Here is a 12,086-nt window from a genome sequence, read left to right as displayed (position 1 = left end):
GGTTCAGGTGGGAACACCATCGTGACTAAGCTCTTTGTACGTCTTCAGCATTTATCCAGGTCTTTGAACAGAATGTGCAGTGCCAAGAGGAAGGTTTCTGTCTGGTTGCATTTGTATAACAAAGCTCTCTCAACGTTTTACTTGCCTTTTCCTCTAAACACATTAACCTCAACCACACGGTCATTGCAAACACCAGAACTAGCTAAACCTGCCGCTCCTCCCTTGCGTTGCCAGACACCTAAAAAAGGATAAGCCAATCAGTCTTCCTTAAGAGAGACATTATTTTGCTGTATCTGACCATTAGTTGGCCATCAAATACAAACACACACAGGGTGGAATTCATCCCACACAAATTCAGGCACTGCAATAGTCCTGGAGGCTGCCCCTACGTTCAAAGGGCAGAGAAAAATAAAGATACTGAGATACTTCTAGGTATAATTTGTGCCATCCTACAGCAGAGATCTAAATATTAGGTGAGTCACACTTTGCATCCTTACTCCTCTCTGCTACAATGGCAATTCAGAGTGTAAATGGTAAGCTGCTGGGTATGATGCTGGGTAAGATAATTTTAATATGTTGGAGGCCACTCAGATCAATCTCAGCCACTTGAGCCCGAGCAAGGCATAAAAAAATTCAGCTTAAAAAAGAAAAAAACCATCTTTTTAAAATTAAATTTGGAAGAAGAACACACTGGAGCCTTCTCTGGTGCCGACAAGCAGAAGTGCTGCCACCTCTCTGCTTTTCCTTACCTCAAAATGATGTGCACAGACTCCAGCCTGGACGTGATGTAGGCTTTCGTGACTTCTGGCGTGTAGGTCTCGAGCATGTGAGGCTCAGTGGCTTTAACGTAGGGCACTGACGCAGCCAGCCGCTGCCACAGGCTCAGGAGATAGTGAACGCTGTTGGGTGCAAACTCCCAGTGCTACCAGGAGCCAAGAGAAAGCAAAAACCAGTGAGTTACGGCCCTGATTATTTTACCCGTATTATTTTAACTCACGTAGCGACATCTGAAAGCTTTAACGATCTGATTGCCAATTTTAGCAATGAATTTCACTGAATTCACTGGGCATTATCAGCATTCAGTGAAGACTTAAAGATAATCCCGAAGGCCCAGGCTGCGTTGCTGAGCCAAAGCCTCTGGTCCCAAACTACCGCGGGGCTCATAATGTGGCACGCTGCAGACGGCTCCCCAAATAACACAGTTTAAAGCCGTTTCCCAGTTAAATATTAAAATTTCACAACCAAAAGCATTATGTAAGCTATACAGTTTTTTGAAACCATATTCTTTCTGTGCAGGGGTGTAGTTGCAGGCTGCAGACCAATGGAAAACTCCGTGGGAAAACTGCTTGATATTCCTCTTACTAGCAATCCCTGCAACTGCATTTGAATAGTGAAGTGATACAGAACTCTAAAAATAAGCCTTATTTAACAAGGTTGGGTTTTTTTTTCCCTCCCTGCTAGGACATGGAAAGGCTCTGGAGGCATAGCAACCCTGCCTACCCCCACACACTGCTCCTGCTCCATTCAGGAGGAATTCACACAATAACCGATGCTACGCCGCAGGGTAACGTCACAGTCTGCGGGGGTTTCTGGTAAAAATAACACCCAGCGATTTAAGGGGCAAAGAACAGACAAAGAGGGTTATAATCTTGCTTCAAGAGAAGACAAGGGGCATCAGTACCCATCCAGGGTAAGGGAAACCCTTTGGTACCTGCAGGCTGGTCACGGTGAAGTTGGCAATGAGTCGGATGACCTCGGGGTAGTTCTCCACCTTCACCAGCTCACCCAGTTGGTAATTGCTTTTCAATCGGGCCAGCAACCGGCAGAACTCATGGTAGTTATTGGGGTCTGACAAACTCTGAGAGGAGAAAGGGAGGAGAATTGAGAAACAGCACACGGCAGTCAGCTACAGGAGGTGCAGATCTGTGGTGGACTGGTAGGAAAAGAGCAGCCAGATGTTGCCCCCTTCTCCCCAGTGCCACAAGTAGGACACAAACATTAGGAAGCATTTTCACAGAATCCCAGAATCCCAGACCGTTAGGGATTGGAAGGGACCTCCAAAGCTCATCCAGTCCAATCCCCCTGCTGGAGCAGGAACACCCAGATGAGGTTACACAGGAAGGCGTCCAGGCGGGTTTTGAATGTCTGCAGAGAAGGAGCCTCCACAACCTCTCTGGGCAGCCTGGGCCAGGGCTCTGTCACCCTCACTGAGAAGAAGTTTCTTCTCCAATTGAAGTGGACCCTCCTGTGTTCCAGTTTGTGTCCGTTACCCCTTGTCCTATCATTGTTTGTCACCGAGAAGAGCCTGGCTCCATCCTCGTGACACTCACCCTTTAAATCTTTATAAACATGAATGAGGTCTCCCCTCAGTCTCCTCTTCTGCAAACTAAAGAGCCCCAGCTCCCTCAGCCGCTCCTCAGAAGGGAGATGCTCCACTCTCTCCATCATCTTTGTAGCCCTACGCTGGACTCTCTCCAGCAGTTCCTGTCCTTCTTGAACTGAGGGGCCCAGAACTGGACACAATATTCCAGATGCGGTCTCACCGGGGCAAAGAAGAAATTTCTTCACAATTTTTGGTGAAGAAACTTGATGCAGAGGAAGTGGAGACAATTCCACTGACTGCACCTGAAATACTGACCTGTGGGTTTTCCAGTATTCGTTTGACTCCGTCAACGAGATGAGATAAAAACTTTGCTCTTTCCGCATTGTTGAAGAGGGATCTGCGTACAGAGGCTATCTGCACCAAGCAGGATAAAACCTAACAGGGGCGAAGAGAACAAACCGAAAAGGAGGGATTAGAACATTAAAAGGAAAAGCCCATTTCCTTTTCACGACGCAAAGTGTTGAAGTCCGACGCTCCTTTGCGTGCTGCACAACAGCTCCTCCACCTTTGCAATTCTGCGTTGAAACAAATTCGAGCAGAGATAAAACTCACCCAAACTTCTGAGATTTAAATCTTAAATTTAAGGCTGGTGGGCAGGGTTTTAAGAGCAGTGCAGTCAGTTATGACCAGCACCCTACGATCCTTACCCAGAGGCAAAGCCCTGCTCCCTCTGAGCACTGTAAGCACTACCTGCTCATCCGCTAAGCCTCTCGTTCCTGCTGGCTCTTACATTTACTGATCAAAGAGGCAGGACAATTAAAAGGCGTAATTGCTTCAGATTTCTATTCGGTAATGAAAGAAGGAAAAAAAAAAAAGGAGTCTCGTGCTGTTCAAATCTCTCATGAATATTTGAGGCTCTAAAATTCAGAATTACCAAGCAACTCTTCAACATAATGAACAGCACGGAGAGCCTCGGCGGAAAAAACACTTCAGAAGGACCCCTCCCTCCGTAGCCAAAGGGCATGTTGTCATTGTGGCATTCATTAGGAAAAATACTCATCCGATAGATAAATGCCTGGCAGGCAATTTTTTTTTTTTCTCTTCAAGAAGAAATAATCCAACTTTTAGTTCAGTTGTGCTATTGGCCATTTCATCCAACTGGGACGTGGCCTAGTTTTAAAGTGTGGAAGGGGAAATTACATTCCTGGGTTGCGCTCCCTACTCGCAGTGCGGTTTTAGGATCAACTTTTCAGCACAGTGGAAATACCATAAGCTACATCCCTCAAAAAGGGCTTACTGAAGAGCGAGCAGGCAGGCTCTAAGCCACCCAAGGACAAAAGCGGGTTGGATTTCCAGCAAACAAGCTGCTTTTAGGTCAAATTTAAACCTGCAGATGCATCAGAACTATCAGCAGCAGCGCAGGAGCAGCCTCCCCTCTGTCGCTGCAGCACAAAGCGGTGCCATCACAGCACAGGATGCTGTCTGAAGTCAGCCCAGGGCATGTTATCCAACAAGAACAAATGTTTTCTGTAAGGAAAATAAGCTTTAAACTTACCAGAGGAGAAAATGAAGGAGGGATGGAATGATAAAGATCAAAAAACAACTGAAGGGTCGAAGAATCCAAGAATGCTGAAAGAGAACAGAGCCTTTTACTGAGAACACCTCCACTCACTGCTTTCCACAGGCCTAATGCTTATCTTAACAACAGCATGTGTGCCTGTCACATGAAGTACCACACCATAAGAAGTTTTCCAAAGGATTTTACACTTTTAGAAACAAAAGTGAACCCGCCGGTGCTCGGTACCGAGACAAAATTACAGGCAAATATTTTAAGAATGCAATCTGTGAAACTGCCTGTGAAACGACTGGGGAGGGCAGCAAGGATGTTGAGAACAGGTGCTGAGCTGTTTGCTGTTTACATTTTCTTGAAAAAACAATTTACTGCTTCTTGAACTGGCAGGTGTAAGACTGAAAAGGTACTGGTTTTATAGCTCACAACAGCCAACCCAGACTGCATTTGCAATCGCACTAAGGAAAGGCTGGATTTTACATGTGGTACTGTACATAAACGTTGATTTTTTAAGTAAAGGGAGGGTTTCAGCAAGTCACCCATGCTTTTAGGTGGTATGCTGTGGATTAACCCTCTTTCTCCAGCAAGATTACCTGATCTCCAACTGGTTGGGATCTGCACAGTGCAAAGATCATCTGAGGACTCATCTGTCGATGTGCCAATGAAATCAAAGTTCAGGCAGTTATGTGTGAGCTTAAGCAGCTGCATGAGCAGACCGTGCTGGCTTTCATCGTTCAGATTCAGGTTCTTCCCGGAAGCCTACAAAATACATCGGGTTAAAAAGAGTAAAAAGAACAAAGATACCAAGGTGACAGCTGAGTTTGAGGCAGCAATTCACCTTCAAACAGGATGTGGCAGTCACAAGGATCGCAGGCCACAAGCAGCAACCCCAGCTATCACATGGACAGCCAGCCTGTGTATTTACATAGGGCAGATAAATAGGCACTGCTTTCTCTTTCACTGGGCTTGTACTGCACAGGAGGAAAGCAGCCAGGCTTGCCAGCTTGCAATTATGCCACGAGATGCAGGAGATAAGGAAGTTCTTATTAAGGTTAAACACAAGAATACATTTTCTGCCTGACAAGCACTTAGCAGCAGGGAATCCTGTTGCTCCACCTCACCCTCGCATGGAAATGAGTGCATTCACTTGTGCTGCACAGAGGGTCTGTGTGAGCTCTGCTCTGGTTACAGCGCTCTGCTACGGGCAGGGAAAACCTGGATACTCTCAGGTGACACAAAGAACTCGATGGACACGAAATGTTGGGCTGTTTTGCTGCAGTTTAAATGTAGTGCTCAGGTCTGGACTCCAGGGACAGGCCAGCCTATCCATCCTTTGTATTACTGCTCTGTACCGAAAATTAACTTCTTCCAGCTTCAGTCTACTGCAAATAACACATTGCATCGTGCCAGTGCTTGCTTCTTTCCACAAAACTAGAGGAATCTGGTCTGGCCTCCAGGGACAGGCCAGCCTATCCATCCTTTGTATTACTGCTCTGTACCGAAAACTAACTTCTTCCAGCTTCAGTTTACTGCAAATACACATTGCATTGTGCCAGTGCTTGCTTCTTTCCACAAAACTAGAGGAATCTTTTCATTTCTGAGACCTCTGGACCACCAAATGCACCTGGAATAAGCCAATGAACTCAAAAGTTAACAGCTCAGGAGGACGGGTGCATGGGAAAGGCTGACTGCTGACTGCTATTGCGCAAGCCTTGCTTCCTTTAGAAACCAGGAGGAGAAAAAAAGATCAGATCACACCCACGTCCCCACATGTGTTACTGACAGAACCAGAGCTGCTCATTTGGAAATACCTCTTAAATAAAATCTCCCTTTCGCTCTTTGTGCGATTTGTCAACTCTGACACCTCCCGCAGCTGGAGGGATCAAAGTCACACTAATCAAACCGTGCTGCTGCCGCGCAGGTTCTTGGAGCAGGCTCCCTCATAAAGGGCTGTTCTTGAAGGCACCATTAGAGCTGCAGTTTAGCTTTTTAGAAAAGAAGAAATCCCATGCAGAAACAAGCATTTTCTCCAGATAATCTATCCGCTTACAGAATACACACGTGCTGCTTGGGCTGAACGAAAAACTGCGTTTTCTGGGGGGTAAAAACCAACCCTACCAACAGAGCATTGCTGCCTTGTCCCAAGATAAGTACTTTTAAAGCAAGTTAACTCATGTGTGATCATTAGCACAAAATAAAAACCTGGGCAACACAAGACAGTCTCATATTTGTCTCATGTTAAAACATCAGGGACAATCTTCAGTCTCAACCCACTAAACACATCTTTTCCAGTGTTTTTTCTCTTACCATGTGGGTTTTAAACTGAGGTTGAGAAAAGAGACAAGGACTCATTTGATAGGAAACCTCTCTGCCAGTACCGTAAATCAATATTTAAAATGGAAACCAAACATCTCTTCTCTTTCCTGATGCTTTAAGACAGGAAAGTTTAACCCAAGCCTCATGGTCCAGGCATGTGTGTTCAATCAAAACCGTGTTTGTGTCATGTTCATGTTTTTTTCTCCTTAATCCAAACCTAGGTCAAAGCTTTCTTGAAAAACAAGTCCAGGACAGAGCTTTTAGGACAAGAGCACTGGTTCCAGGAGTTACACCATCCCAAGGTCTGCTACCCCCAACATACAGCCCCCAAGAGATGACAAACAACAGCTTCCTTACCTGTTTCAGTAAGTTGCATGACAGTGTGAAAATATCAAACAAGGATGAATCTCGGAAGGAAGAGGCTATTTTCCTGTGCTTGGTCAGTGGATGAGTGGTATCCGCCTGAGCAGAGAGAAAACCAGCGCTTAGAACTGAAGGGCAGAGGGGGAACAGGACCAGTAGAACCAGTAGGAACCCTGCCAGGCACTGGGATATGAAGGTTTCCCTCCCCAGAGCGATGCCACAGCAGCTGGGTAAACCAGGGCATGTGCTGCTACTGTGGAACTGTGGATAAAAATCACACTGCTGAGGACAGGACTTTCCACCTACAATACTTGCCCTCGAGTTCATTTAAACCTCTCCCAAAGCAGCACAACAGCAGTATTTTCAACAGCACTTAAGTAATTTTAGAAATCTGAATGCTGCTTTCTAACGTGCTCCCAACTCCGAGGAGTCAAGTCCTACCTGAAGCCGCTGGGCAGACACATGGACAACTACTAGCAATTATAACTCCCCTCCCGAACCTGCACAGATAAGAAGAGAACTAGAAGGAGGGTTAACCAGTGACAGCCAGTTTGGACTTAGCTGTAGCTGTTAGAAACTCCAGTTCTGGACCTCTTGCCCTATGACATATGATCTAAGAGGCAAATACACACATATTGCTTTATACGGGATAACAAAGTCTCCAATTGATTCGACCGATGCACTCTAGCATGGGCCAGCACGGGCGAGCAGCAGCACAACTGGTGTCACTTCACAGATTATTTTCTAGGAAGAGGAGAAAAGGGAAGCGACATTTCACACCTTCATGTTTATTTAAACACAGGCTGGCAAAATTCTGCTTGCCCAGGGTGAGTTATGTGATGTTGGTTATCACCACGCATCTGGGATGGAGCCTTCTCGCTGCCCAGTGCGGAGGCACACAATAAATCACCATTTTCTTTACATATTTGTTGCTATTGGTCTGTTAACCTTAAATATGCACACATCTCAACCAGTACTGCAGGAACCAGTACAGCTCGAACCCCTACAGACCTCACTTTAACGTAGTAACCTTCACACCAACCCCACAGAGGATGCAGACACTCTTGTCTTACATTATAGGTGAGAAAGAGAAGCTCTGCATCACCCAATAGTTGGTGGCAGGTAAGAACCGGACCTAAATTTATCAGCTGGTCCAACAACCCAATTATCATCCCTCAGCTCACACTATAAGATTTCATGGTTGTTAAGAAACTGAGCATTATTTACTCTCTCCACGGTTATTACAAATCTCACGTATTTCTGAGCTTGTGGCAGATGAGCACTTCCCTTTTTCTTCACCACGAGATCACAGAGCTTAGATCACTGAAGCTCCACAAAGCAGCAGACACTCGGTGCCCCCGGGCAAGTCTGTGCACTACTTACGGGATGAAGACTGATACTCAAACCGGTTACCAGCACTCTATTTGATTTGTACTGGGAGCTTTTGGAACAAAAGCTTTAGTAAACAGAGCTCTAGAAAATTCGGCTGTCATGCAACGTAGATGGAAGTTTAAACAGTTCTTCAAAACAGCCTAAGAGAAGCCCCAGAAGGGTTTTTTGGGTGGGTTTTTGCTATGTACGCACACATGACCCCACTGTGGTGAGTGGGCACGCTGGCAGATTTATTAGTTTGCAACTAATGGCAGTTTTAGACTTTCCAAGATGAGTCACTGAATGCAGCCCCATGCAACTGCTGGCATGAAGCACGTTGAGGAGTGAGCAGTGAACTCATTTAATATCTGAGATATTATGGAGTTTTTTGATGGGTCTCATTGCTTGTTTTAGTCTGGAGCTGGGACAGGTGACAGTTTCTGTGCTGACCGCTCTCCTGCAAGCAGAAGCTGTAGCCCTGTACAAAGATGCTGATAACAAATATTGATTTATAGATTTGCTTTCATCCTCGGTGCAAGGAAGTGAAGGACCGGCCCTCTGCAGAGATGGAGTCAGGGCAAGGAACTGGACACAGTAAGAAGTCATGGCTGAAGAGTCAGGAGGAGATTTATGGGTTCAGATTTACTGATCAGGCCAGGCTTGAGGCATGAAAGTGAATTTGGGGTCTGAACTGGATGCAGAAGTCATTCAGATTACAGCGCAGGGCTCGGGAAGTTCAGAGGTGCTGAACTCCATCAAGGCCAGCAGGAGAAATTGGTGCTTTGCCCTGGCCAGGACAAAACCTTCTCCATTTCCAGTTCTGAAAACAATTGGTAATCATCCTTCAAATCCCACTCCAGGATCTCTCTGTTTCAATGCCTGGATTAGTCAATATACCAGCAAAAATGAAAGATTAGTTCCCTTAGTAAGATATTAAAATCAAAATACCTATTATATTTGGTCCTTTTAGCAAAATTAGAGGCATTTATAGGCATGGCAACCCTCACACTGCCTTAGGACCATGGTAGCCCTAAGTGTGCTCAGGGCCTGGGCTGTGTCAGGGACTCAGCACTCAGCCCCAAACCAGCAGAATTTGAGAATTACCTGCTGGGAACGCTACAAAATTCAGTACTGAATGAAAAGGATGCTTTAAAAATGTGGATAATTTGATAAATCCTCTCTGTTTCATCTCCCTGGTCCATAGAGGAGGGCACGATCCATTCACTTCTTGGCACAAGGACACCACAAGCTGCAGCAATGCACAGAGGAGCTGGGGATGTCCTCACGCTCGGGGTTTGTCCTCGCCAGGTCAGCTTGGCTATTGCTTAGCATTGCTCTTTCCTTTTTCACCTCGGATTACACCAAAATATGAGAGGAGATGGAAGATGTCAGTGAAACAAAACAGTTCCTCAAGACAGGAGGTTTCAGCATCTTACCACAAAAGTGGGTGACTAAAAAGAACAAAACGAAAAGAAAAAGACCCCACCCCACACACACACACACACCCCCCAAAAAAAACCCCACACAACGCACAGACACACAGCAGGACACAACAATATGAATGAGAAAATTGGACACTTACTTCACTGAGGAAGGCTGTAGCACTTACTTGATTAATTTCATTCGTTAGTTGGGACAGGATTGTCACTCCTATGATGCAGTGCTCTACACTATCCTGAGGAGGGAAAGGGGGACAGGGTCAGTCAGCAGCGCCAGGACGCTTCCTAAAGCTTCATCGCCATTCTAAGACCTTTCTGCTTGGAGGATTTCTTGTCTAGAAACCCTTTATCTTTGTAGTATTGCGACTGGAGAAAAGCCCGTGAGCGATCCCCAGCAGAGAATTTCAAATGTGCCTTGTTAAATACTTGATGTGAACAGCGCAACGGGTTCTGAAGAGTTCAGTGACGAGAGCTAACGAAAACGGGCTCGTTTGGTTTCATAGTTCAATCAACATCTGTGTTATGCCCTCACTCCGAAAAGACGTCTGGACGCCACTTAAGCGGGACCCGTCTGGACGCCACTTAAGCGGGACCCGTCTGGACGCCACTTAAGCGGGACCCGTCTGGACTTTAAATAAATTCTGATTTTAATTTAAATTAATTTTAACAGAGGCTGTGGTAAAATGCACAGAAATTTCTGCGGCATGAGTATCAAAGCCGACAGAAGAAAACTCTGGAAAATATAAATTTTTCCTTTTTCCTCCCCATTTTAAGCTCCAGCCCTCGAACACCCCCTCCCCAAACCCCGCTGCCAAGGAGCACAGCCCCTGTCCCCATGAAGGGAGCCCATTCCTCACAGCCTGCCCAGCCTCTGCCTGCACTGGGACTGCCAACGAGGGCCCGGCTGTGAAATTGGGCTGCAACAGACACCTCTTTGCTAGGAGCTGTGAGCATTTATCAAGGGACTGAAGAGAAACAACCTGCATTGTTCCCCTGCCCCAGTTTCTGGTCTGTAACTAATAAATGAGGTTTCCTTGCCTAGCTCCACCTTGCTTTGCACCTTCTGCTCAACTTGCCCTGCTCTCCAGCTTCAAAGACTGAACTCATCTGCAACAGAGAAATTCAAGCACGTTTGAGCTTGGGATTTTTACAGCTTCTTTAATGGCACCATCTCTTGACAAAAACCCTCTGTATTTACATGATAATATCTAGACTTCAGCAGCCAGAAGAGGTAACCTGAGCAAACAGGAACAGACTGTCTCAAACCCAACACAGCAAGCAGATATTCACACCGTTTAATTAGGTTCCTGATTAAAAAGCACACGTTGCCCATGTCATGAGCTGGGAGCGAGGACTCCAGCTCTGATAATTTTGGCTAAAAACATCTGTGAACTATAGGGGACACAGTCAGCAGCAAAGAAAGGAACATGATCTCTAAATTACTTAACTCCTTCTAGGTCCTGCTGCACTGCAGACATCTCTAAATGCCTAAAATGCTATTATTTAGCCTATTTCCTGAATGCCCACGCTCTGCCACTCCAGAATTAAAGCTTTGTACGTATTTACATCTCTTTTTTCCACACTGGGAAGAATTTGTGGTCAACTGTTTTCCTGCAACTTTTGATTTGGGGACAAACCGCAGAGCAAATAAATCAGCATTCAGTGTTAGAGGATTCCTTGATCTCTCTGGGAGGAAGCTTCAGTTTGGAGACAGCCCTTAATAAAAAACAACCTTCTACCTATACGGTCCTTTGGGTTGGGAATGAAACCCTACGCTGTGATGGCAGCACATACATTTATGAAGCATCAGGACTTCTAAAGAAAATTGTTAACAGAGTTTGTGTAACACGCCAGTTTTAGGCTGTATTTTGTTACGATAACTCTGCTAAATATCAAACACTGCTCCCATCACCCTTGCAGTGAGTGAAAGCAAGCCAAGCATTGCACATACTTCCCTCTCAGACAATAAGCCCAAGTGTTTACCATTTTACAGCACGGTGTGTTTAAGCTTGAAAGAAGAATTGTGCAACCGTAACTCTAGGAGATGTCTCTTACCATTAAATGCTAACAGTGGCAGCTTCCAGAAGTAAATCCCTGCCCCACCAAACTTTGAATTATAAAACCTGACCCATCCTGCCAGTTTTCAGCTGCTTAGGCCTTGGGAGTCACTGTTCAATCACCAAATGCACGGATGAAAGACTGCCCAGAGGACACCCGAGGTACAAAGCAACACCTGAAAACGCATGGGCTTTCAAATCCCACAAGGTGTGCGTTGGTCTGACAACAAACCTGACCTGTAAAAACCTTGTGACATCCGTGATCACGTTCCTGAAGACATATTCATCCTTCTGACAGTCAAACCAGCCCAGCTTTGTGATCCTGGCATACAACTGGATTAGTGCCTGCGTGACAAACGTTGCCAGCTTCGGCCTCGTGGCAAGGTAGTTGAGCACATAGTTCCCTGAAACACAGAGAAGAGGCGGATCTGGAGACAAAAACTCTGCAGAAGGAGCTGAGACAGCGACATTGTTTGGAAAAAGCATCTTTTTAAAGCTGTTTTTAAAAAGAATTTATTAGATACAAACGTTGACCTTTTATTTACACCTTTAACATCCCTTCTGGAAAAATTCTGTGTATTTAGCCTTGAACTCTGTTAGTGCACGACACAGGTGAAGATCACAGAACCACAGAATCGCTCGGTTGG

At 45.7% G+C, this 12,086-nt stretch overlaps 1 protein-coding gene across 1 annotated transcript in view; it reads right to left on the bottom strand.

The window, feature by feature from the left end:
* Nucleotides 1-11,843, bottom strand: part of XPO7 (exportin 7) — a gene marked incomplete at both ends in the record, with an annotated part of 26,110 nt that extends 14,267 nt beyond the window's left edge. The window contains 8 exons of the mRNA XM_010180479.1: nucleotides 750-922; nucleotides 1,712-1,858; nucleotides 2,639-2,758; nucleotides 3,879-3,952; nucleotides 4,487-4,652; nucleotides 6,567-6,671; nucleotides 9,553-9,618; nucleotides 11,677-11,843. Coding sequence (XP_010178781.1) covers nucleotides 750-922; nucleotides 1,712-1,858; nucleotides 2,639-2,758; nucleotides 3,879-3,952; nucleotides 4,487-4,652; nucleotides 6,567-6,671; nucleotides 9,553-9,618; nucleotides 11,677-11,843 — 1,018 coding nt within the window. The remainder of the gene's footprint in view (nucleotides 1-749; nucleotides 923-1,711; nucleotides 1,859-2,638; nucleotides 2,759-3,878; nucleotides 3,953-4,486; nucleotides 4,653-6,566; nucleotides 6,672-9,552; nucleotides 9,619-11,676) is intronic.
* Nucleotides 11,844-12,086: the final 243 nt, after the last annotated feature.

The sequence above is a fragment of the Mesitornis unicolor genome, unplaced genomic scaffold, assembly GCF_000695765.1.
Source record: "Mesitornis unicolor isolate BGI_N332 unplaced genomic scaffold, ASM69576v1 scaffold15023, whole genome shotgun sequence".
Classification (NCBI taxonomy): Eukaryota; Metazoa; Chordata; class Aves; order Mesitornithiformes; family Mesitornithidae; genus Mesitornis; species Mesitornis unicolor.
The sequence above is the reverse complement of the archived record's forward strand: the minus strand, read 5'-3'. Positions and strand labels throughout refer to the sequence as shown.